The sequence below is a fragment of the Electrophorus electricus genome, chromosome 10 (genome assembly GCF_013358815.1).
Source record: "Electrophorus electricus isolate fEleEle1 chromosome 10, fEleEle1.pri, whole genome shotgun sequence".
In the NCBI taxonomy this organism is placed as follows: Eukaryota; Metazoa; Chordata; class Actinopteri; order Gymnotiformes; family Gymnotidae; genus Electrophorus; species Electrophorus electricus.
The window spans coordinates 1,694,498-1,721,102 of NC_049544.1; the positions used below are offsets into that span (position 1 = coordinate 1,694,498).

A 26,605-nucleotide genomic window follows, 5' to 3' on the forward strand; every position below is an offset into this window, starting at 1 on the left:
TACCTTGCACACACATTTAGATTAACTGACTTACTAATTATGTTCCTCTCTTTGTTGAGGACATAAGCGATCAAAGGCGTTTTTCTGGAGGAGCGTGTTTATTTAAGTATACAGTATTTTATGGTGGGTTGGAGTGTCAATGGATGGAGGCGTGCATGCGCGCGTGTCTATAATGCCGATATACACGGCACAAGCGCGAGCTTACGTATGTGGCTGTGCGTCGAATATGACGTAGCGGAGTTGGACACTTCCGCCTCCAGCCAGGATGCTGATGCTGAGGAGACTGTATCTCCTCAGTCGCGACTGAACCTTTGTGCATTTCTTTGTCTGGTACTCTTTCTCCCTGGAATAACCCTAACGTAACACTCGCGAAGTCGGTAAAGACAAAGAAACGACGGTACAGTGCATTTACATATTATGCTGCTTTACAAAAAAAAAACGTTCAGCGTGTGTTTAATTGACGTTTTCATTTTGCCGTATCATTGTGCTCGCGGAGAGTCCAAGCCAAAATAAAATAGCTGGATGCCTGGTGTGGTATGATCACTGCAAAGACCACAAGTCGATGGCGAAAATACAACATTAATTGCAGACATTTAATAGTATTCTCTTACGGAAAAAAGAAAATGAATTTTTGGTGTTTGGTGTTTTTAATACTTGAATGATTGAGTATCTAAACACAACAATTATCAGTGTTTTGTAAGTGGTAGTAAGCCTACTTTTTGTTTGTATTGTTTACACCTAGATCGTTTTTAAAAATACAATTTAATTTGTGCCTTTGGTGTATGCTAAACGTATACGTCCACAATTTGCATATGCCACATCCTGTTATAGGCCTCAGTCCAGTTTGTGTCTAACTTGTTTTTTTTGTTTTTTGTGCAGTTGGTGCATTTTACTTGTCTATCTTGTAGATTAATATTAAACACTGATTAGGTTTAATGACAACTAAGATTTATAAAATCTCTGCATGGGTACAATTCCCAAATTTTCATTATAATCTTATGAATAAACATGTTTTATATGAAACCACGATTAGCAGCTTATTAACAGATGAACATAATTAACAGTCCGTGGGGAGTGACACTTTTTTCCCATTTGAAGCCCAAAGTCCTGGAGCAAAGAGCCAAAAGAATACAAATTATGATTCAGTAGGGCCTGGATTGCACTGCTTCATCTTTGGGAAATTCAGTCAAGGTGTCAAGTTTTAGACATCATAACTGACCTGTGCACACTCTTTGTAAACCGCCCAGTAGATGTCTGACAGAGGCGACCTGAAGGCTGAACTTGAGCGCAAAAAACAGCGTCTTGCCCAAATACGAGAGGAAAAGAAGAGAAAAGAGGAGGGGAGGAAAAAGAAAGAGGTAAAATCCTCATTTTTAATGGAGCACATCATTTGCTCTTTTGCGGGCTTTCATATCTGCTGTAGTGTATTTTAAGGATCTTGTCCCACCCTGTTTTTTATGCATGTTTATTCAAGTCTGAGGAACAGCAAAAGGCAGAGAATGCATCAGAGGATTCCGATTTGGACCGAAAGCGGAGAGAGACGGAGGCTCTTCTCCAGAGCATTGGAATCTCACCTGAACCTCCTTTAGGTATCCACGTTATAAAAACATCAAAATGCAAACATATAGTTAGATGAAAATGATGAAAGGAATTATTCGTGATAATTGATATGTGGTACATCATCATATGTATAGTGCCGTCAATAAGTGCGGTGACAGCAAAGCTAAAATAATGTTTTTGGGGGGGGTTTGTTTGGTTTGTTTGTTTTTTTTTTGTTTGTTTGTTTTTTGTGCATGGTCAAGCAAGTAGAAAAGTGAGTGAAAAGTCAAACATAAGACACAATTTCAGATTGCCATGTTTTGTTATTTCTGTGTGTTTCTGTGTGCATGTATATATACCCTCTATGTGATCATCACCCCTATATGAGCTTGTTGGAGATCTTATTGCATTAATATGGGGTTGAAGTCTAGTCCTATTGAATTATTCTATACCAGACTCATAAAACCATGTCTTTATGGACCTCTTTTTGTGCACAGGGCCACATACATGCTAGAACAGGAAAGGACCTTCCTCAGACTGTTGCTACAAAGTTGGAAGCATATAATAGTCTAAAATGGTTTTGTAGATTCTAGCATTAACAATACTCTTCACTGGAACTAAGGGGCCTAGTCGTAACCCTGAAAAACAACCCCAGGCCATTATCCCGCCATCAGACTTTACTGTTAGCACCATGCATTTCAATAGGTGCTGTTCTCCTGGCATCCACAAAAATCCAGATTCATCTTTCAGATTGCCAGATGGTGAAGTGTGGTTCTTCACTCCTCCAGAGTCCAGTGGTGGCACTTCTTATCACACACCAGCTGACGCTTGCCATTGCACACAGTGGTATTAGACTTGTGTGCAGCTGTTCAGATATGGAAACCCATTTTATGAAGCACCTGGTGCACATTTCTTGTACTGATGTTGCTTCCAGGGGCAGGTTGGAACCCTGTAGGACAGGTGATTTTATCCACTATACCTCAGCGCCCTGTGGCCCCACTCTGTGTGTTTGCATGGCCTACTGTTGCTGGCTGAGCTGTGGTCGTTCCTAAGTGTTTCTATTTCACAATAATAGCAATTACAGTTTACCAATGCAGATCAAACAGGGTATGAATTTTATGAATTGACTTGTTGTATCCTATGACAGTGACACCTTTGAAGTGCGTGAACTCAGTATACTGCCAATGATTGTATATTGAGATCTCCACATGGTTATGTGTTCATTTTTTACACCTATTAGGAATGTGTTTTTGCACACACACACAAACACCATACACATACACACACACAAATACACAAAAACCTCTCCAGACAATCTATATTGGGTTCAGGTCTGACATTTGGCTGGGCCACTCCCGGACTTCCAAAGACTTTTCCAGAAACTGGTCCTGCATTATGTTGGCAATATGGCTTGGGTCATTGTCTTGTTGAAATGTAATCTGTCACTACAGCCTGAGATCTTGAGTGCTCTAGAAAAGGTTTTCACCTTTCCCTCCATCCTGACTGGCCTCTCAGTCCCAGTTGCCAAAATTTACCCCCCACAGTATAATGCAGCCTCCACCATGTTTGACTGTGGGAGGTGAAGCCTAGTGCCTGGATTATTCCATATAGAGTATTGGGAACTCTGGCATTAGTTTAGTCTTCATTTCATCAGATAAGTGAACCATGCTTCTTATGGTCTGAGAGTTATTTAATTGGCTTTTGGCAAAATACAAGTGGGCTTCAATGTGCCTTTTAATGAGGAATGGTTTCAACCTGGCCACTCTACAAAAAAGGCCTGATTGGTAGAGTGCCACAGTGCTGGTTGTCCTTCTAAGAAGTTCTCCCATCTCCACAATGGAACTGTGGATCTCATTCATAGTGCCCATTGGGTTCATAGGCCCTTTGTCCCTGATTGCGCTGTTTGACTGAGTGGCCAGAACTAGGAAGACTGTTTGTGGTTCCAAATGACTTCCATTTAAGAATGACCTGAAAGGATCTGAATAATTGTGTAATATTTCAGTCTTTTATTTTTAAGCCAAAACATTCCAAAAAGAAATTTTTGCTTTGTCGTTGAGAAGTATTGTGTGAAGATTGATGAAAAAATTTAGTTGCATCCATTTTAAGTTGAGTCTGAAACATACCAAAGTGTAGAAAGCTGCACCACACACACACACACAAACACACACATAAATGCACTTATATTTTGGGGAATAGTTTTGCTCAGGTCAGGTATCTCCCATTGCAATGAATATGCAGTCTACAGTGTTTTAGTCTGCCCTCTTGCTTCTGGAGCCTGGTTCAATGATAACCTTTTCTGGAGCTCAGTCCCTGCATCCAGTGCTTCGCACACTGCAGCAACAGCGTTCGGTCTTTGCTAAAAGATTAATTCAGCTGCCGTGAACCACTCATGTCAAGGTGCATTCATTCAGAGGCCTTTGGGCATGGATGAATCACAGAACAAACTCCCTTTGTGTAAACTGTTCATCTTCACAATGCCTGTTAGCCTCCTTCATCCAACCAAGGTATTTCACACAGCTAAATGACCAACTGAGGTCATTTCTGACCCTATTTGTTATATAATGGATAACAGGAAACAATTTCAGTATCAGAACTTATTGAAAAAAGTTGTTGCAATGGACACGAGATTTTCAATAGATAGTGTTCAAAATATGGTAACATTGGTTGCTAAATAATCACCTAGCCTCTCTGTTGGTCTACAACACAATATTATCCATGATCTCATGTGTCATGTAAGTTTTGAGGATACCGGTCACACAAACTGCATATGTTATACCAGATGATGTTCTGGTAACGTGTTGTTCGCATTATCGACCAACTGGTTGTGGCTCACTACTCCACTGAAAACCATTCTTACCACTCCATACATTAGTTGCATCTGTGTCCTTACATCCACGTCCATGTCCCTGATCTCTGCTTATTGCTCTTGATGAAGGAACCTTTGAAACTGAATGTCCATCAGGTGATATTGTATGTCAGCTGGTGACTGTGTGATTTTATGATCGGCAATCTCAACGTCACTTTGCTCAGACACATGGTCTTCATAATCACTGACAGACTTGCATTCACTTGACAAGCTGATATTGGTCTTGTCACCTTCTTCTAGAAACCATTTAAAATCTTCAGCAGCACTAAACCTTGCTAATCTAGGCCTAGCAGACATGACTAATAATTTAATAATAATGTGTCACAACGATATACTGGTATTATCAATACTTACACTACAGCTTGCAATACCACTGGGGTCATTTATGACCCCAAAACATTTCAGTTAAAAGAATTTAAACCTGAAAATGAAAAGTGTCATCACTAGCACAGAAAAACGGTTTTGTGTAGACAACAAATTCCAAAATTGCCAAAATGCTGATTTCAATAACTAAAAAAGTAGCCCAAGCAGATGTAAGGCTGGGGTCACAAATGAAAGATTAAGGTTAAATAGATGTTTCTGTCTACTGATCTGCACTTTGCATTCCAGGTGAACAGGACTCTGCTTGCTATGCTTGAAAATCCTGCAGTTTTTGACAAACGCAAAGCAGCATGTCTGGGCCCTTACACCTTAGCCAAGTCAAAATTAATTAAATGTTTTTTCTCTCTCTCTTGCATGCCATCTTTCACATAGTCTCCACAGTTGACTCAAGCATTTTGAATTTTGTGGTGTATTCGATTAAGAATCATAATTTTCACCTTGATATACCTGGTCAGTCAATTTCATGGAACAGTCGAGTTTGTCTAATGTTTTGTACATTCAGTGTATAGCTTGACTTAAGCAAAATCGTGAGATTGACTTGGTCAAGATAAAACTTTACATACCTTTTAGTCCCCCAAGGCTATTTTTGATTGCTTTTGCTCAGTTTTGTGGCTCATCATATTTCTACATAGATAACTGACATTTTTGGTGGCTTTTTTGATTGTTTGTTTTATGTGGATCAATGTTTTTATTTATACATATATGTTCATTGAGAGAACTTGAGACAACACAATTAGAATGGCATCCTGTGCACAAGTAAAGCAATGAAAAGGCTTTGATAGGTTTGGCCAAATATTCACTCGTTGGTAAGTTGTTCACCTTTTGTAAGGTTTAAAGTTTCCTTGATATACAAAGAGTAATTTCAAAGCCCCTTTACTAGAAACATTTTGAATGAATGTTTTCTTGCTAATATAATTACGCCATTAAAAAAGGTTGATCATTAAAACATCAACTCAAAAGTGAGTAAGTGTATTTCTGACTGACCACAAATTTGTGTACCGCACTGCAAATGTATATGTACAATTATGGCAAGGCAAACCACCTGGTCAATAGCATTTTCAATTTCTGTTATATTTTATTATTTTAGACTTATGGTCTAATGGAATCTTTTAAAGTTTTTTGTCCCCCTGCTTGATGTTTCTTTTTTCGTCCTTTTTTTTCTTTTCATGAATCATAAAAAAGGCTAATTGGGTTTTGCTCTTAATCTCACCATATAATATGTATACATTTACATGCAGTGGTAATCTAACATTTTTCCCCATTGTGTTTTAGATGTGAAGATTCTAATTCATTTTATGTTTTCATTCTGTTTCTCAGTGTGTGAAGGATACAATAATCAGTTGAATTGGTCAGGTGTGTTTGAGCATGCAGAATGCATGGGTCCACAAAGGCTGAAATAAAAACACTACTATAATAAGCTTTGACCTTAGCATTTAGAAAGCAGAGTACTGTTTTATTCCCATTACATTTCTTTTCATGTGGTCTGCAGTTTGGAACAGCTTTTGCTGTCTTTCAAGGAAAGTACGAATATGAAATTCTCTGCCAATGTGGTTTTCTCTGGGGTGTTTGGTGTGCTGTTATGTAATTGTTTAAACTTTTCAAAATTGTTTACAATACTTTACAACAGTATAGAGTATTTGAATGTGGTAGCTGTGGGATGTTCTGTACCATAGTGCCAAAAGTAAAAGCTCAAATTCATATTAAAAGCTTCTTATTTGGATTTTCAGTAACTGAATTTCAGTAGTTCAAAATTTATATTAATACAGTTTTCAAAAAAATGTAATGAACAGAGACGCTGCACGTGAGTTAGGGTCCGCTGCCCTAGCAGTCAGAACACACTACAGCAGTGTGATCGTCTGCGTTTGCCTATATGATGAATTATCATGTACCAATATATCCACTATAGCATAAGACTAAATGTCAGATATGATCAACTTTAAGTTATTGATGTGGCAAAAAGTCTGATTTACACAATTTTCGCCTTAATTGTAGTTGATCAGCCAATATATTTTTGTTGAATGACATTTTCTTTACTAGTTTCTCATGGTAGCTTTGAGGATTGTGGAGCCAGTATTGTATTGGAAGCCATTTCACTGGTAAATACACACTCATATGCTTGATTCAAATAACATTGTTAAGCTATGTAATTTCATTTTTAAGTAAGTTACTTTGTAAAATAGCAGATATAGTCTATATTTAAACATTTAAGTTCAAAGTGAGGAAGAATTGGTGAAGATCATTTTATAGATTATAAGAAGTTGTGCTGTACAGCGCAACACATCACCAAGTCTGTGTGAAACTATTTAAAAACTGGATGTGATCTGAGGTAAGTGTGTGAAACTCTGGGCAGAAAATATTTTGAGTGAAATTGCTTCCAATGTCAGCTCCAGTACAAGACTAATAAAAAACTTTGCACACATAACATGTCTCGGCTGATCAGCTTCATTTGGGGTAAGAAAAAATTGTGTAAATTAGATTTTTCCCCTCGACCATTCCTTTGAGTCATGTTACCTAATAAGACACGTCAAATTCTGAAAGGTTTGTTAGAAAACAAGACCACTGCTTGACGATGTTTCCTGTTGTTGTTTTTCTTTTTGTTCTTTTTTGCTTTTCTCTCTTTGCTTCAACCATTTCAATCCATCCTGTTCATTTTGATTTGGCTCTTTCTGCCTCTGCTGGTCCCCAGTGCAGCCGCTGCAGCCTTTAACATGGGATGCCTGTTATTTTCATTATTTAGTCCCAACCCCTATGTCTCCCTCTTCGCAATCAGTGAGCACGTCCAGTGAGGCTGGTAGCCAGGAGTCGGTGGACGGAGGGGCTGTAGCCAGGTACGCTCCTCGCGGCACACGGACGTGTCACCTCTCGGCCCTGCAGATGTCTCACGGCACTTAGAGGTTTTTTCAGACAGGCCTTCCAGGAATACCTCTGATTTGCAGATTTAAGGATTTAAAGCTTTGCATCTCCTGTAATCATCTTTAATCATCAAACAGCTTCAAATTCAAGATGAAAACTATCTATAATTTCTGAAAATGTTTGTTAGATTTTAACGTTTATTTTTGCTGATAAATTATTTTCACCATGCCATCCTAAACTAAACCTGATATCTTCTCTTTCCCCTCTCCTAATGGGAAAAGCAGATATAGGTAAGGAGTTATATCTATGTTGAGTCTGTGTATCGACCTGGACCTGTTATTGAGTGCTTCATTGTCCATTAGTGAGTCGGTATGGTAGTACTGTACTTACACTTGTCCTTTACTTGTCCTTTATGAGACAACAGTACAGTGTGCAGTACAGGTAATTTAATCCCAGCATGGAACCTCATTAGATTGTGTATGAACTGCACTGCTGATAGTGCTGCAGTGACTAAACCCACTTTTGCCATGTTGGTTTGCCCAGGACTCTGCAGTGGGACACAGACCCCTCAGCTTTGCAGCTCCTGGCTGACTCGGAACACGGGTGAGAGCCTGGACCTTCATTCCCTGCAGAGAAAGTCCTCACTCGGACAATCCTAAGAGTGTCAAACCCTCTTCAAGTACAAGAATCCTGAAATCCCGAGTAGAAATAATTAATCTTGAAAGACTCATCTTACATTGAAAGGGTAGAGGATAAAGGTCCATTGGCAAAGATGCATGTTCTTGCTGTTTACATCTGTTTCCAGGTGTAGAATGCGGAGGCTCGGAGCATCAAAGATTGTTCAGATTGATTACATGCCCAAAGAACTAGTGACGTACTGTAAAGAGACACAGACCCCGATAGCGCCTCACCTCTCTGAAGGTAAAATTCCATGGCTAGTATTCCTAAGCATCTCAGAATAAAAAATAAACCCTAACTCCTTATATCTGCATGGAAAAGTGGCATAGGTTAGTCTTGACATACTTACAACCTTGAAATCAATTTTCAGAGCACTCCAAAGTTGCAAGATTGGGAAGGTTTTCATATAGTACTGGTTAAAGATAATCTTATCTTAGACCACTTAAAGCTGTCATTAAAATGTGCATCTAGCAGTTACTGCATAGTGTTATACACCAAAAACAGGAGGCATTCAGACTATCCTACAGCCTCTTCTTTACAACAACCAACACTACTAAGTAACAATTTTCATTAAAATAACTAGCAAATGTTTATTGCAAAAAGTTATCTCAATCAAATGATCTCACTCAAATGTATTCAAAGACTGTCTAGGTGAAGAGAATGTGCATGCTCTTAAAATGTGCATGCTCTTAAAAACCTGCTTCTGAAATGTGATTCGAAATATTTTTGCTGTTTAACTCGTTTTATGCCTCTCTACACCATCTCTTCCACTAGAGATAATTGCTGCCAGTCCCTGGCATCCAGTTCTGCCAGGTTTAAACGTAATCTGGCCCTTAGGCCTTATTTATCTCTCCAATGTTATGCTCTAAGAAAAACTTGGAATGTGGGTCTTGGAATATTTTGCACATACACAAAACATGTGGCAGCCAGACCCAGCAGATAAGGATCTAGCCTTAGATCTGCTGGTGACCAAGATCAAGTCATTGTTTTCAGGGCAGAACGGATGAAGCAGAGAAGGTCTCTGTAGTGTTGTCTGCATATACTATATTCAGCTGATCTTGTAGATGTAGGAATCATCTGTTTCTACTTGATTATAGTTATTTATCTGCACCTCTGATTCTACACTACCAAACCAGAAATCATCCACTAACAGAGCCCTCTTATTTTTGTCAACTGTGTATGCACCTTCACTTTTAGTAGGGCTTTTAAAATAATTATTGAGAAAACACTACAATATACGTTAATGTTTCCCCATAGCTTTTTCTAAATCCATTTCAAAGAGCAAACACACTTTCTAGCCTTACACCATTCTACTGCTAGGCACCAGCTACTTATGTGAAGTCTTACTCCCATGTCAGTGTCCATTGGTTTGCATCATGAAAGGTGTTTGCACTCTGTATAAATCACACATGCACAATGCCATTAAGACTGCTTTCATATCAGGAAATTTACACGTATGCTACACATTGGCTTTCCCTTTTTTTCTTGGAGTAATTGTGTGGGTATGATCTCTGTATGCAAATACATAATAATACATGGAGAGTTACTTCGGTATTTATTATACAATCAATATGATGCATGTTGATTGTAAATATAGACATCTCAGTCCACACAAATCATTGCTTCATTCTTCACAGAAGAAGAGGAGGAGGATGAAGAGCTCACAGTAGTGAAGCCAAAACTGGAGTCTGATGAACTGGAGGATGACCCTCCAGAGGGTAGGCAGGGTAAGAATGATCTCAAATGACCTCAAATGACCACACACTAACAGTAAATAGATGTTACATTTTTACATAAAGGCAATTGCAGGAGTGATGAAGGCAGTGTTGTTTGGCAGAGCACCCTAGGGAGCTCACCGAGGAGGAAAAGCAGCAAATCGCTCACTCGGAGGACTTCCTCGTCTTCTTTGACCGCAGCATCCGGGTGGTAGAGCGAGCGCTGGCCGAAGACTCCGATATTTTCTTTGACTACAGCGGCCGCGACATGGAAGACAGGGAGGGGTCAGGCATTACTCATTACTCCTCTCAGTTTATACTGGCTGTGTTTAGTATTTATTTATCAGCTAAATTGCAAATAGAGTTCACATTTTATCATTCAAATTAAGATTCCTTTGTATAGTTATATGACTAATCAATTTGGCTGTTAATAGACTTATCTTTGATCTAATGTTGTCACAATAATACCGAGTTGACATATTTGGTCATTAGGGACATGCAAGCCGGATTAAATCTGTCTTTCAACCGACAATTCTATGACGAGCAGTGGTCAAAACGTCGAGTTGTCACCTGTCTGGATTGGTCTCCGCAGGTAAGAGCCTTTTAAAACTACTGTAGTCTGAAAGGCTTAATGCAGAAAATCAGGACTAGTGTACCATTGGTCTATACTGCTCCCTTTTTAAGCACCTTTAGTCTCCACATTTCTTCATTGAAAACAAGATTGGTGGAAAATTTCACTCATTTCTGAATGAGTAATACATAAATTAAGGATCATCTGACACTGAATTCTGATCAGGCTTTGCAGTTATGGAGTTTGGAGTTCTGCTGCATTTAACACTTTTTTGACCATCAAATTGGCCTTTTTTTTTCTTTTTTCTTTTTGCTGTATACACATGCTAACATTACTCGTAAACATTAGGTTCAAATCCTGTTTGATGCTGATCAGACAGTTAAGCAGGATTTACTACCAGGAAGTAAAATCTTTTGGAAGGAGGAAACACGAAACACATCTTTTACTGAACAAAATAAAAACACTACAGAAAAAACACTGCTTGTTAAAAATGCATCAGTTGGACTATTAACACAAAGTTGTGTTATGTACCGAATGTTTAAATACAAGAAAAGTGGGAAAGTGTTCTTGTTTTTACATTTTCCTCAGTACTCTGAGTTGCTGGTGACGTCCTATAATGCCAACGAGGACGCCCCCCATGAGCCTGATGGAGTTGTACTGGTCTGGAACATGAAGTTTAAGAAGACAACTCCAGAATACATATTCCACTGCCAGGTCGGATTTCACATTCCCGTCTTAACGTCTCATAGTGAATTTCTTATAACCTCTCCAGCTGTTTATTTCTGTTAAGGTTAAATGAAAGAAAAAAAGAAAAAGCTGTAGATGGAACGATTTGGGGATTCATTAACCTGTGAAAGAGGAAAGTCTTTTAGCATTATTACAGCCATTCCATTAAGTTATTGTGTTCTGATGGAATCCCAGCAGAAATGAAAATACCCCCACACAGTCCACCCCCTCACCCGTATTCTTTCCAATGATACGTATGACCTTCAATGTCTTGAATTAGTATACACTGTTTAATTCAAATATACATCCATAGTATAAAGCGTGATCAAACTAAGATGCATGGTATGATGAAAACATTCCCCATGTTTCTCTCCCCACAGTCCTCTGTGATGTCAGTTGGCTTTGCACAGTTCCATCCAAACCTGGTGGTGGGAGGCACCTACTCAGGGCAGATAGCGCTGTGGGACAATCGAAGCCACAGGAGGACTCCAGTACAAAGGACGCCTCTCTCTGCTGCTGCCCACACTGTAAGAGCCCACCTGCCATCTACTCTGGCCTCACCTTGGCTTTAGTCAGCAGCCCTGTTCATGAATAGTGACCATTGATATGCTTCCTGCAGCACCCAGTCTACTGCGTAAACGTGGTGGGGACCCAAAACGCCAACAACCTGATTACAGTGTCCACAGACGGCAAGATGTGTTCCTGGAGCCTGGATATGCTCTCGCAGCCACAGGTAATCCCACAGCATCGCAACATGTAGGAATATCTTAAATATTATTGATTAGTAGAGTAAGTTCATGATTAATAGTTTCACTTTACAATTGCTCAAAATATATCTGTATAGTATGCAGTCTAGTCTAAAATACATATGTTTACACTATAAATGCGGTATTCACTGACATTATCTTCGGAGAGCATATCACTGAGCCTACATGTTTGTGTGTCCACAGGAGAGTATGGAGCTGGTGTACAACAAGTCCAAGGTTGTGGCTGTCACTGGGATGGCCTTCCCAGCTGGTGACGTGAACAACTTTGTGGTGGGGAGTGAGGAAGGGACTGTGTACACAGCCTCCAGGCATGGCAGGTCAGTGCATTCACCCTAGGATGCTCATCGGAGGAAAGACATGACTTAAAGGAGAAAAAGATGGTCCCTGATTCTTGACTGTCCACCCGCAGCAAGGCCGGGATTGGTGGGATGTTCGAGGGCCACCAGGGGCCCGTGACTGGTATCAGCTGCCATAATGCTGTGGGCACCGTAGATTTCTCCCACCTCTTTACCACCTCGTCTTTTGATTGGACAGTCAAACTGTGGTCCACCAAAGTGAGAGCTGTATTTCATTTTTCCTTTAGACTTTAAGACTTTCGACTATAAGTCAGATTGAATATGAAAATATATACATGAGGTGATAGTACAAGGGTCATGTTTTATTTCTGCATATTTCTTAACATATGAGTTTTATCAGTTTGGACTATTAGTTATGGTAGACACTGAGTTACTGAGTTACTCACGATAGACACTGAGTTCATAAATGTTATATTAGTCACAACAGTGCCATTTAGAAGTTCCTCCTAACTAACAATGAAGATAAACCTTAAGGCACAGATGTCATGAATGACCAGTGAGACAGGAAATGATTGCTAATAGTCTTCAGTAAAATAAAAGGGTTGGGCAAACTCAGAGTTGGGGACTGGAGGACAGTTAGGAGATCAGCAAACAATCACTGGGGTGAAGCAACAGAGAAGTAAATCAGATCAGAACACAAACATACAGAGAAATGCTCAGACTCAACATTCATGGCTCAGGAGAGTTTGCAGTTAGGCAAGGAGGAGGCACCCTTTAAAGAGGGCAGGTAAAGAGGGCACATGTGGCACAGGCTATGGTCAGTAATCAGAAAGAGTGTGACATTAGAGGAGAAAGTAATATGGTCAGTTGAGTCATGTTTCGTCTTTCTTTCTCTGAAGAATGCTCCAAGTTCTTAAACAGAATGTGCAATAAAGACCAAAATCAAAAGGAACTTCTACTTGCTTTCACCGATATAGCCATTTACAATATTGCCTGTTGTTTCCATTACGCATGTTTTCTTTATACTTCACTTGAACTAACTGGGCTGTCACACTATCCTAGCTTGTTACAGTGTTATACAATCTTTGCTTTGCATTCTGTATTGTCTCATAACTTGACCCACTCTCTCTTTGTTCTCTACCTGCAGCATAACAAACCACTCTATTCCTTTGAGGACAATGCTGACTACATCTACGATGTCATGTGGTCTCCTGTGCATCCGGCTCTCTTTGCCACAGTAGATGGAATGGGTCGCTTAGATCTCTGGAACCTCAATAATGACACGGAGGTGAGAAGGCCTGGTAACCCTGCTTACTAGAGTAAACCCCAGCTACTGGTATGAGCCAATGTCTTACATATTCACCAAAGTACATTTTTAGTCAGTACATAAATTCTGCTGCGCCAATACTGCATTCTCTTTGAGTTATATGAAGGGTAACTATGATATTTTCAACATAAATCGGTCCTCTTTATAGGTTCCTACTGCAAGTGTGACAGTGGAGGGCTCGTGTGCCCTGAACCGGGTCAGATGGGACTCAGGGGGCCGGGAGGTGGCAGCAGGTGATTCAGACGGAAGAGTCTGGGTCTACGACGTCGGAGAGGTAATGCACAAATGTGTCTGCATGTGGGTCACATCCTTGGGAAGCAAAATGAAACACCATTTGCCTTCTGTCAGTGAGAGTGACGGTTTTATGCAGAGACTGATCATCTTGCTGTTGGTGTGCTTCAGCAACTGGCCATGCCCCATCCGGATGACTGGAGCCGACTCGCCCGTGTTCTCGCAGAGATCCGCGTGAACGCAGACAGAGAAGAGGAAGGTGGAGTAGAAGTGACTGGTTGAGAGCACAGCAGTGTCGCAAAGGCAGCGTGCACATACAGATTTAAGAATTCCACAAGAGAGCTATAAGAGCAGGAACCAGATTTCAACGTTGGGGTCCATTATGAAAGAAATTATGAACTGATCAGTAATTTATTCAGAGTGTACTTACATTGTTGAAGGTTTTACATTACTTTCTCTTAATTTTTACAAAACATTAGTTCAAAAACAATTTTTTGTTTATGTGCTAAGACACCAGGCGGCAATAAGCAATAAATTATTTTCATTGATTATGCAAATTAAACACCTTTTAAAATGTCCAAAAGTGGTGTTTAATAACACAACAGTTATTATAATTTTCCGACCTAACTACTGTCAACATTTAACACCTTATTTACAGTTTCCTTTACTTAATTATTCAGATCACTAAGAAAGTGGTTGATTAGATCTGTGAGCATTTTTACACTGGAACTTCATTTTCATTAATTCAGTTTTGTTGTTGTATCTAAACTGTTGAGTACATGAGATGACCTTAGCCCTGCCAAATATAAACTGACAGCATCACATATCAAGTTGCTGTGATCACACTTTATTGTGTTTCTGTCCAAATCATTCCTATTTATAACATGAGTGTTGATTAGCAAGGGATCCTCTTTAGTGCTCCAGATTTATTCCATAAAACACACTGGCAGCGATAAATTCTTTATGGAAGTATTCATATATCAGAATACAGTAAGTGGATTTAAGAGACTGAATGTTTCTTATTTTATTCCTTTTTTTACATTATGTTGTAAGGGACACAGTCGTAATTTTCTTAGAAACAGAATGTGCGGTATAAATTCATGCTTTTTTCTCATTTATTTTGCGGGAACGCGTTTGTTTTAGCCACTGTAGTTTATCATTTAACATATCGCCTATTGAAAATAAAGAAACATGCTACGCATTTTTAATGCCTTTTTATTATTGCCATATTCGTTTCATTTAATGGTAAACGGAAAATAAAAAAGCGCCCAATATTACATACATTAAGGAAAATAAAAGGCCCTCCAGTTCAGCCAGGTGTCTCTTAGCTACGTTTAGCCACGTACGACGCACGTACGAATGCACGTACAAGGCGGGATCCTGTTACCATGACAATTACGTCAATATTAGTGTCGAGTACGGTAGGGTAACTAAAGGTCAAACTAAAGACGACCGAGAGACGGAAGCAAACAGGCTCAGAATGGCGGAGACGGGATTCTTGGCACTGAAAGCCGGACGAAATCACAGTAATAAACTGTGGCGTGACGGCGTTATCGTCAAGTGGTTTTGACAGAACTGAGTGGAATATCCAAATATAACGAGGTATTGGTGGCTGGAAGGACACGGTCCATGTTAGTTCTGCCTGCAAATTAGCGCAAAGCTGCACAGCTACCGTTAGCTAGCCACAGTGTCGGCTATGATCTGGCTGGATTATTAGCCGAATGACTTTGACCCCTCTGGCTGTGAAGTAAAACACTTCCCCAGAAACTAGCAAATAGTTTGATGGTTTTACATTTAATTTGTGCTACGTTAAAAGCAAAATATGCATTTTTCGTGGGGGGAAGGGATCCGTGCAGCTAAACTAGTTAGCTTGTCTTCTTCCTCTTCGACCAACTTTGTAACTGGTACAAACATTCGCTTTCTTGGCTGGCTGGTGAAAACAAGTTGATCTCTTTTTCTTGTAGTCCATTTACTTGACCATTTCGGACGCAACACTTTTGGTAACGTGATCTCGTTATATATGTGTCATTTTTAAAAAGTGTTTTCGTCCAGTCAAATAGAAGTGATACAGCAGAAAGGCTTTATGCCAGTTAGTTGTTAGCCTTTGGCTTTTAACACCGTGATCTTGACAGAGTTAGGCCGCTTGCGTACAGCCCTTTAGCAAGAACAGGGTTTTGCAAGAGGACAGTTTGCCGAAATTATTTGATAAAATGTTCAAGTGAAAAATAAGTAGCCAATGTTTTAAGATAAATGTTGAAAATGTCGAAAACTAAACTTTTAAAAACTTTAGGATATGAATACGTTTTAAATAAATTCCAACTCGTTCAGATAAGCCTTTGAAAATAGTGTTTAGTAGGCGATTTCTTGTTCAAATAACGGTGTTCAAATAACATCACGTTTGCTGTGTCGGTGACCTGAAGACAGAAGGCGTTTAACTTTCAGCTCTGCTTTTTTTTCTGCATTTTGTTTGTGAAATATGGACTGTAGAGGGCAGCCAATACACCCATCATTCTCCTCAGATCTCTTTTGTTGGCTCGTGTGTGAATTTGACTTTGGTTGTTTGTGACTGTAAACATCCCCGACTGGAAGCTGTGTAAAACGTGGCGAGCTTTCAGTAGGATGTTTGCTGCCACTGGCCACTTAAAATCATCTTGATCCAGGATTAACATCCTGCCTTTGGATTATAATTAATTATGATATTTAATGGTTGTAACAAATTAACGCGTAAAAAAAATCTATGCAGATAGGCACGTGTCTAAAAGCTGCCTGTAGCATTTGAAACTTGTCCTGCTGTTGAACGGCTGCAGGTTTGGAGATATTCCAGTTACAGTCCCTGTAAACATCCTACACTCAGCTTTAGTCCAGCAAAAAGGCTGAGAGGGGGGTGTTTGCTTTGACTGACTGGACAGCCGCACAGATGTTAACGCTGTCCTACTGGGAAATGGGGGGCGGGGGAATTCTAGGAATTAATTTTTATCATGCATTATATGATTAATGTTATGCCTACCCTTGTAAAATCTGCCATGTAAAATATCAGTAAATTGCAAAAATAAAAATGGACTCTAGTTATCGCTGCTTTGTTAATACAATTTGATGCACAAAATGTATAGTTAATAAAATATTTGGTGAATAAAATGATTGTGCTGTGCAATGTGTTAATTGTTATTATTCTTATAATAGGCTAATAATTACACCCTAATAAGTCATTTTAATTCATAATGTTTCACTACTAAGTTAAAAGGCTACTTCATTTTTAAAAGAAGGCACGTTTCACATTTTTGGTCATGCTCAGCAACCAGTCACAGGGGTGGCAGGGTCAGGATACATAACAGTCGTACATGTCCATATCTGTATAGCCCCCAACTAATAAGTGCCTTTACCAACAGAGACAATCAACTCTGCTTCCAGGTATAAAATCCTACAGAATTATCTACACAGATATTTACATCACACATGAACTACATAGACTATACCAAATATTTCCAGTAAATTTATTGTCTGAATTTTTAATTTAAAAAAAAGGACTCAAGCAATGAACTGAACAGCCGTGGGCTATGCTACACCACTTCCATGCCTAAAGAAACCGCCCAGCAGGTAGGGGCGCACTTTCTGGACGGGGTTACTTTTTTGCTTAAGCAGCTCCAAAAGGGAGACTCAAACCGCCATATATGATGTCGCAGATTCGCCATAAATGCCAGTTAAAGTAATTTTGATATAATTAACTTTAAATTGATATTTATATTCAAAATTAAAGATAAGAAGTATTTTTCACATCATTTGGACTACATAATTATTTGAAAACAATGGACTCTACACAAGCAGGTAGGCGACAAACCCCTCATGTTTACAGTGGGCCTAACGCAAAGAAACAGCCAATTCCGATGATTTGATGAGCAACGAATAAGTTAGGTAAAACTAGCCTGTAACTTCCTATAGTGAAATGTGGAATTAACCTAGAGTAATGCACATTTGTCGGTTTTGTATTCACGTTACTTCCCCTAACCTTATCGAAATTTTCGGAAGCTCTTTGCGCAGATCCTTGAACCGAGTGCTTTAGCTAATTAATGCAGTGCCGTGTACATTAAAGTAAAATGTGTTCGTCTCGAAACCAGTTCTGAGTGTCCAAAGGTGGAAACGTAAATCCAACACCACATTCTGGCAGCGACGTGTACATCCCTTAAGCTTAGGTCCAAAGATAAAGCTCAGCACATGGTCTATTTTCATCAAATATTCTGTAAAACTAGCTGCCACCATGCATACTGTTATGATGTGAGGTTTTCAATTTATAAAGCATTGGAAAGGTTCTGTGAATGTGCGCACGAAGCACATCTGTTCGGGGTGTTTCGAAGGAAGTGTTTAGTTAATGCGTGAATTGGTGAAGATACTTTGTAATTTGCTAAAGTTAATTTGTCACCTTACCAGTTAACGTTTTTACAAGGACCAGTCCTGGCAGCAGTTTATTTGGCTGTTCACTGAACAAAGGGTTGAAGTTAAATTCAGTTTACCTATTTGGGGACTGACAGTGAGTTTTTGTTGTATGGCTAAAATACCATGGCAAAACTAGCTGGAATACTGCATCTGTGCTAGAAAAACAACAACAAAAACGACATACAGGCAAGGCTAGCAACCAGAGAGCCTTGCCTGGATTGGTGGCAAAGTAGAATCATACATAATTGAGAAATTATTTCCTCAGACGGGTTTAAACAAAAATAACAGCTTGCTGTGCCCACTGACATACTATATACAGTATAATAACATGACACCTGAACTGTAAGCATTTCAAAGAAATGAGGGGTTTGGTGTTCGCAGTGGTGTCACTGATTGCTTTTGTTAACCTGGGAGGCATAAAGACTTACTCATTGCCATCACAAGGCCAGAGTTTTCACTCTTGTTTGTGCATTCAGGCAACTGAGCCCAACCACACGAGGTGGTGCATGTTCTCATATGATGCAAACAGAATTACGTTTGAATCTTTAATCTTGGCCTACAGCAACTACTGAAAAGGCCTCAACAGGGCTCCTGTGCTCACAAACAGGTATTCCAGGGTCTGGAACATTCATGAGTGGCTCTGGACTGGCTTCTATGGAGACCTTGCCTCCTGCCTGTTAGTGCATGCAATTAACTTTTCTTTGGAAGAAGGTATTAAAAAAAAAAAAAAAAAAAAAAAAAAAAAACAGTACCGGAAAGGTAGAAGATAAATGCAGAATTCTGTTGTGATGTGAGGGCCAGCCACTGCCCTCTCAAACGGCTGCCTTCAGAGAGACCACTACATGATGATGGAGGAGTGAGTCTACACACTGATAAATGGATATAGGGGGTTGTAGTGGGAATCCCCATGTTCTGAAGAGATAGGAATGTTGTTCTGTTCCATGGATGCAAGTTAAAGTTTCAGATAACAGTGTTCCCCTTTCAAACCACAGCCATGACAGTGAATTGGTTACTAATGCATTTATCAGCTGCAGAGGGAATGTTCTTAAAACCAAATACTCTTAGTGGCAAGTAATTCAAAAATATATTTTTGAATGAAAAAGTATTTAAAAATAAAATGTCTAATTAGTAGTGAAAATGCTACAGTGCTTTATCTGTAGATGATCTTTTAGCTGACAGGTATTTAAACTGACTCTGCTTCTGTTTGTAGAGGGTTCTTCCGTCTTCATGTGCAAAATATGCAACCTGTTCTCACCGAGCAAGCCAGCGCTCTTGTCTCATGTCCACGAGACACACGGCGACCAGGGCGATGACGCCGAAGACCTCATCATCCCACTCAAGCCTTTGCAGCGTCCAGAGGCGCCATCAACAGGTAATCAATACCTTTATCAAGCTGAAAGCAAAAAAGAAATAATGAATAAGGTCCTAGACCAGAGTATCCAGAATGCAATTTTTTTAGCTTACATCAAACCATATTTTAGAGATTTTTTAACAATACTGAAACAAGTAATACCGCCTTTTTGCTCTTGAAGAGGGCGTGATCAAAAGAAAACGTGGCAGACCAAAGGGTTCCACTAAGAAGGTCCAAGCGGATGAAACAAAGTCGAACAAAGCATCCGGTCAGCCAAAGAAAGAGACAGCTGATGTGCCATCAGAACTTGAACTGACAATGCTGAGTGAAGACGGCAGTGCTTATGAATGCAAGAAATGCCAACGCAAGTTTAGCAACAAACGTCAAATTTCCAAACACATCTGTTTTGCTGAGCTCAAGGAAACTGCGGAGGAGGACGATTTCCATGGTAGGCGTCTTTGTAACCTCACACCAGTTACCACTCCTCTGCACCTCACTTGCTGTAATGTTTTATTACCAGCTACGATGTAGTGATTGCTCTTATTTAGTTCCACATAACAGAGAGGACACTTAGTATAATGTAATAGCCATTCTTCACTGTTTAGGTCAGAACCCTGATACGGTTAAGGCTGTGGATGATGAAGAAGAAGACACAGAATGCACCCTGAAGAAGGTACGAACAATGAGAACAGACAAGGCCTCTGGTGCGAAGGACTCCGAGTCTGCAAGCTGCACCAAAAACCCCATCATTAGCGTGGTGCTTGCGGCCCACGAGGCCATTCCCGGTGAGATGTCAGCACAGTTCAGCTTCAGTCAAACTTCATACTGTAGATATTTACCGTGTAGCCGGTTTCAAGATGCCTGCTTTACCTGAAGGCCGTTTCACTGTAGGTGCCACAAAAATAGTTCCAATTGAGGCTGTCCCTGCCGAAGCAGTAGTCCCACCAGAATCAAGCGTAAGCTCCGAAGATCAACAGCAGAAGAAGGGTTACCAGGAGTACGCCATTCAGCAGGCTGCATACGAGGTGCCATTCAAATCGAACAGGTGCAGATTCTCATGCCATACAAGACCTCGGTTGTGCACAGTTGCTGCGAGATGCACAAACATCAAACAGCAGTTTGTCATCAGAATTCTTTAAATATATATGATCGTCTTCCTCTTTATAATATTTTTCTCTCTGTATAGTTAAGGTGTATGACTTAAAGATCCCCCTACCTATTAAATCTAAATTTGCAAGTCCATTTACATGGATTTTGTTTAGCTGGCACTAAATATGAATATTCACACAGGTTAGGGCAGACCCAGCTGAAAATATTCACGTGTGAATACTGCAATAAGGTCTTCAAGTTCAAGCACTCGCTTCAGGCCCACTTACGAATCCACACCAACGAGAAGCCGTTCAAGTGCACCCACTGTGACTACGCCAGCACTATCAAGGCTAACCTCAGCGTTCATATGCGCAAGCATACCGGCGAGAAATTCAGCTGCGATCACTGCTCTTTCAACTGCCTGAGCAAGGGCCACCTCAAGGTACATGTGGAGAGGGTGCACAAGAAAATCAAGCAGCACTGTCGCTTCTGCAAGAAGAAGTACTCCGACGTCAAGAACCTGCTCAAGCACATCCGTGAGAGTCATGATATGGAAGACGAGAAGGTCAAGGAGTCCTACGACGAGTACCGGCTCCAAACCAGGGAGGGCAAAAGACAGCTCCTCTACGACTGTCAGATATGCGACCGCAAGTTCAAGAATGAGCTGGACCGCGACCGGCATCTGATGGTCCACGGCAGCAAGAGGCCTTTCGGCTGCGAGCTATGCGATCACGGCTCGACCAAGTTCCAGGCACTGCAAGCCCATATCAGAAAGCATCCCTTTGTGTATGTTTGCGCCATTTGCCTGCAGAAATTTGTCAGCTCCGTGCGCCTCAAGTCGCACTTCCGGGAGTCGCACCCCGAGTCGGATGAGTCTGCGTCTTTTGCCAATTCCATCCAAAGCAGTTTCTGCCTGCTGAAACCCGGAGATGACATCCAGCGAGACATGCTGAAACAAGACGAGCTGGAGATCACGAAGGAGCTGTCCCTCCTCAACGCGCAGGAAGTGCTGGTCTCTGAATTTGGCACCATGGAGGAACAAGAGTCTCAAGCTCAGTGTAGCGGCAGTTTAACTGTAGAGGTAGACTCATTGGTACAGGAGGGTTCCCAAGATGGTTTGCCTCCAACACACATTATCCACAACTGCCCAGTTATTGAGGAAACTCAGATGCAGGGGACAATCTGTCAGGTTGGACTCGACAAAGAGCAACTGCAAGATGATATGTCAAATGTTGACTGCAGTGTAACAGAATTTGACAGTGCTGGGGAAGGAAACATACCTTTGGTTTCTCATAGTCCTGCACCTGAAACAGCAGACATGTCAAACCAGAAGATACTGTCAGATGACACAAACAACATAACAGTTGCTCACAATGAAGTAGAGTCTAATATTTCTCAAATCAACGCTGCCCCTCGTGGTGTGGAGGACTCAGTCACACCACACCAAGAAGAAAAGTCTGCGTTCATGCAGATTTTAGATCAAATGCAAAAGAGGCAACTAAACATGGATGTTTTTGAGAGGATACGTAAAGTCTATGGTGATCTGGAATGTGAATACTGTGGTAATTATACCTTCTCATCAGCTTATTCTATTTCAGTGGCCCCATCTTGCTCTTTTCTGCACTGACTGCCTTGTGTGTTTATGATGACCTCATGACAGGTAAGCTGTTCTGGTACCAGGTGCACTATAACATGCACGTGCGAACGCACACCCGAGAGCACCTGCATTACTGTTCTCAGTGCAGTTATTCGTCCATCACCAAAAACTGCCTGAAGCGGCACGTCATCCAGAGGCACAGTAACATTCTCCTAAAGTGTCCCTCAGAGGGATGCCAGTACTGCACACCTGACAAGTACAAGCTGCAGGCGCATCTGAAAACACACGCAGAAATAGTGAGTACCACAGATCTTTAGATCTGAAACATCTGTTGAAGCTGGTGTTTTCTCATTCTGCCGTGTTCGTTCTTACTTGCAGGTTAAGAAGAGCTTTGTTTGTCCTGTCTGTAAAGAATCACTTCCAGAAGACAGACTTCGGCATCACATCAAAGCTAACCATCCAGGTAAAGGAGATTAACCTCTCGAGTGATTTTTGGTTCCAACAGTTTACACAATCGAATAGTAAAGCAGCTGCTCGTCCTGTCTAGACACCTCTCTGAGTACCATCTCGGAGACACTGGGAATACGTGTCCACGTTAAAGGAGTCATTGGGAAACGGGCCTCAAAATGCCCGTACTGTGACAGCTACTTCACAAGGAACGGAGCTGACATGCAGCAGCACATATGGGCCCATGAAGGTGGGGCCAATCGTTCCAAACTACCAACCTAAAAATCACATGATGTGAAAATGAAAAATAAAGAAAATTAGAAAATATTTATATTTATATTAATTAACGTATATTTAAGGCATCTGGGTTTTGTTTTGTTTTTTAACTACAACTGGTTTTCTCCATTAAATCATTCCCATTCTGAGTATTCATATTTTTTAGTGACTTTTAAGCATTTTTAATTTTTAAACACATATTATACCTGTTCTGATATTTCTGGATATTGGGACTTACTGTTCTTCATTCTTATGTACAGGAGTGAGGCCGTTCAAATGCTCGCTCTGTGATTATGCCTCTCGCAGTAAAAGCAACCTCAAGGCCCACTTGAACAGGCACAGCACTGAGAAGACACACCTCTGTGACCTGTGCGGGAAGAAGTTCAAATCCAAGTGTACGTTAAAAAGCCACAAGCTCGTGCACTCCGCAGATGGTAAGTCCTTCATCCTACAGAAGGACCTCCCCAGTCAAACAGATGGAGGCTCTGTTCATGTTTGACAGCATACGGGGACGTTGCCACTGTAACTCAAGAGCAGATGAAATTTACAGAGTGGGTTTTGTTCGTGACGGACACAACACATGGACAGGGGACAGAAGCACGCAGAGGGACACACAATCATTTGTGAATGTGTACTGAAAGAGCTGCTTCTCTTGCCCTGCCCTAGGGAAGCAGTTTAAATGTACTGAGTGTGATTTCACAGCAGCACAGAAGCCACATCTGCTCCGCCATATGGAACAGCATGCCTCTTTTAAGGTAAATCGGATCACCTGTTTGCACATGACGCAGCATGCTTGAAAGAACTTTTGAAGTGCTCTGTGAAGAAAATCGTAGGTTGCTACCTTTGTTGCCCACGTTACACGATCATGTTCATAACTTAAAATATGTCTTCTCAGCCATTCCGCTGTGCACACTGCCACTACTCCTGCAACATCTCAGGCTCTCTTAAAAGACACTATAATAAGAAGCACCCCAATGAGCAGTACTGCAACGCTGGTCCTGGAACAGCTGCTTCCGAGACCGTGATCGAGCAAGGTCTGCACCCAACAGTTTTCATGCATTTTTGTTTTGTTTAGTTAGGAATTCCATTTTTTTCCCTATGGCATAAACTACAGAATGATTGGGGTTCTTATATCTGCATGCAGAATTTTTGACTGACATTTAGCATTGTGTAAGAATGCTTTGGGCTTGTGTGCCTGTAGGTGGTGTCAAGTGTCCCGTCTGTAACTATGTTTATGGCACGAAATGGGAAATGAACAGACACCTGAAGTGCAAGCACGGTCTCAGAGTGGTTGAGCAAGACGGTCTCGGGCTGAATCAGTGGGAGGTGAGTTTGAACTGGATAGTAGTCTCAGTATCACATGCCTTAAATTGAAAAAGAACAACTAGTTACTGGAATCTTTTACCTTAGACTTGACACCGCAACTGCAGAATGTCTCTTCTCACTTTTATGACCACTTGGCCTGTTCTCAAACAAGATCTTGTAGCAAGTGGTGCAAAGTGGGTATCTAGACATTTAAGAGTTACAGCATCCTCTTACATGCTGTCATGTAATACATCTCTTCATGAAGATATTAATGAATGAACATAAATCTGGCATTTCCAAGATATGCTGGAGATTTATTTAGTGAAATAACTAATTTTTTAAGGTAGCTGATGTCCCTTAAGAAGATGGTTTTCAACAGCAACGTTATTGTGTGCACGGGCCATATTGCATTGCTTGAGGTTAACTGGATTAGAATATTTTCAAAGAATGCTTACATGCCTTCCCTTGCCTGAGATGCTTTGTGCTTGGTCAGGTAGTTGAGTCGGTGGAGGAGCCAACCACACAATACCTTCAGATTACGGAGGCGGAGGATGCACAGGTGGCCGAAGATGCAGCCTCGGCGCTGCAGAACCTTCGGTTCAACGCGCAGAACGGTTGGTCTCACGGTAACTAACGCCTCCAAACACTCCGAGAAACTCAAGTTGTTTTGTTCACATGCTGTTACTTTGTTGTTTAGGAGTAGTGTCAGCGACTGCTGCGGACAGGTTGGACCCCGCTTCCGTTAATATCCTCCAGCAGATAATCGAGCTCGGCACGGAGAACCCGGACACAACCGTTGCCTCTGTGGTTACCATGGCTCCTGGCACAGTCACTGTAGTAGAGCAGGCAAGTCTGAACTGCAAATAAATGTACATTCCTCAAGAGGTTGCTCTCGTGTACCTTATTCAGTTCATCCTTCTGAGCCTCAGGACAGGAAGCTGCACTTACAGTTGCTGAATGATACTGTAAGCCTCAAGTACTACAGAAATCAGTTGCAGGGTTTCTGATATCTGCCTTTAAATTTAGAATACACTACTACGATGATCATTGCATTTTAAAGTCCCTATACACTGTCCATGCAGAGATGATAACACCATGTTAAATATCAGACTATGTTCTGTCCATCGTCGTAGGTAACGGAGGAGGAGCAGCAGACTGACCACGCCATGATGCTCCAAGATGCTCTGCAACAGGCCTCCACGGGCCTGGGAGAAGAGCACCACCTGGTGGTGTCCTCTGACGATATGGAGGGCATCAAGACGGTCACAGTGTACACGCAGGGCGAAGATGCGTCGCAGTTTATAGTCTACGTTCAGGAGTCCATACAAACCGAGGAGGCCACCACGGAGGTGGCATGAAAGGCCTGCGAACAACGGCACAAAGTGCTAACAGCCGCAAAGGCACGAACAGCTGCGTGACCACTTCAGCTACGCTCTTCTCCAGTGGTCGACCACGTCTGCTCACAGTAGAGAAGCAAGGCTCCACAGCCAGTTCAAGACACCTGCTAGGCTGTAGCCTGTGCGTTTTATGAACGGTTGCAAGATGACAGGATTATGCATGGAAAAGTGCATGAGGGACTAGATGCAAGACAGAAGACTTTACATTTAACAGGGATGAAAATCTTTTCATTAACTTTTAATAGAGAACAGAAGCATGAGATACATACATTTTATTGTCAAAGAAATGAACACTGAAAAAGAGTCTGAAAACATTTGATTTTCTTATCAAGAGCAGTATATACAACAAGCCTACTTAATGAAAGGTCTCCATGCCATTTTTGTCATATCTATTTTTGTAGTTTTTTGAAAGACTGTAAAATGTTACGGCTATCAAAATGATTAAATGAACACATTTCCTTAATTGTGGACCTGCATTAATAAAACATCTTTCCACATGCTGCTATACAGCTTATGATTATAGTGTACACCAGTAAGCACTTCTCTGTTAATGAAACACCAAAACTTGAGACATTCTTCAAACCACAAAGGGGCTATACTTCTACTACAGTGAAATTCCTCTATAACCTGTATACATCAGTATGCACACGTACTCTAGATCTTTATGGAGAAATGTCTCTGCAGCATCGTTTAAGCTGATCTCATCCTGCCTTCCACACAAGTCAGACTGATCGATACTGCACTTTTTTCTCCAGCGATCATTTC

At 40.9% G+C, this 26,605-nt stretch overlaps 2 protein-coding genes across 10 annotated transcripts; both read left to right on the forward strand.

Annotated features, from left to right (window-relative positions):
- The first annotated feature begins 250 nt into the window (after positions 1 to 250).
- Positions 251 to 14,795, forward strand: dync1i1 (dynein, cytoplasmic 1, intermediate chain 1). Of its 7 annotated transcripts, none has more exons than XM_027007285.2 (18): positions 251 to 397; positions 1,251 to 1,358; positions 1,475 to 1,589; positions 7,473 to 7,614; positions 7,924 to 7,929; positions 8,183 to 8,242; positions 8,445 to 8,560; positions 9,955 to 10,044; positions 10,155 to 10,317; positions 10,525 to 10,624; positions 11,192 to 11,317; positions 11,710 to 11,856; positions 11,949 to 12,062; positions 12,280 to 12,413; positions 12,506 to 12,650; positions 13,540 to 13,680; positions 13,868 to 13,993; positions 14,122 to 14,795. In XM_027007285.2, the coding sequence occupies exons 2-18, from the start codon at positions 1,251 to 1,253 to the stop codon at positions 14,230 to 14,232; spliced, it is 1,944 nt and encodes a 647-aa protein (XP_026863086.1). In that variant the 5' UTR covers positions 251 to 397; the 3' UTR covers positions 14,233 to 14,795. The 7 variants fall into 7 exon arrangements, with proteins under 7 accessions (XP_026863086.1, XP_026863087.1, XP_026863088.1 ...); XM_027007286.2 differs by having other exon boundaries at positions 9,958 to 10,044; XM_027007287.2 differs by having other exon boundaries at positions 7,524 to 7,614.
- A 622-nt stretch (positions 14,796 to 15,417) lies between these two features.
- On the forward strand, positions 15,418 to 26,337 carry LOC113575662 (zinc finger protein ZFAT). Of its 3 annotated transcripts, none has more exons than XM_035531072.1 (16): positions 15,418 to 15,552; positions 19,589 to 19,750; positions 19,911 to 20,177; positions 20,335 to 20,514; positions 20,621 to 20,774; positions 21,020 to 22,380; positions 22,479 to 22,711; positions 22,794 to 22,878; positions 22,963 to 23,112; positions 23,399 to 23,572; positions 23,805 to 23,893; positions 24,034 to 24,172; positions 24,340 to 24,464; positions 24,937 to 25,057; positions 25,141 to 25,289; positions 25,577 to 26,337. In XM_035531072.1, exons 2-16 carry the CDS (start codon positions 19,606 to 19,608, stop codon positions 25,799 to 25,801), a joined length of 3,597 nt encoding a protein of 1,198 aa, XP_035386965.1. In that variant the 5' UTR covers positions 15,418 to 15,552; positions 19,589 to 19,605; the 3' UTR covers positions 25,802 to 26,337. The 3 variants fall into 3 exon arrangements, with proteins under 3 accessions (XP_035386965.1, XP_026863072.2, XP_035386966.1); XM_027007271.2 differs by lacking the exon at positions 15,418 to 15,552 and adding an exon at positions 17,610 to 17,772; XM_035531073.1 differs by lacking the exon at positions 15,418 to 15,552 and adding an exon at positions 19,179 to 19,234.
- Positions 26,338 to 26,605: the final 268 nt, after the last annotated feature.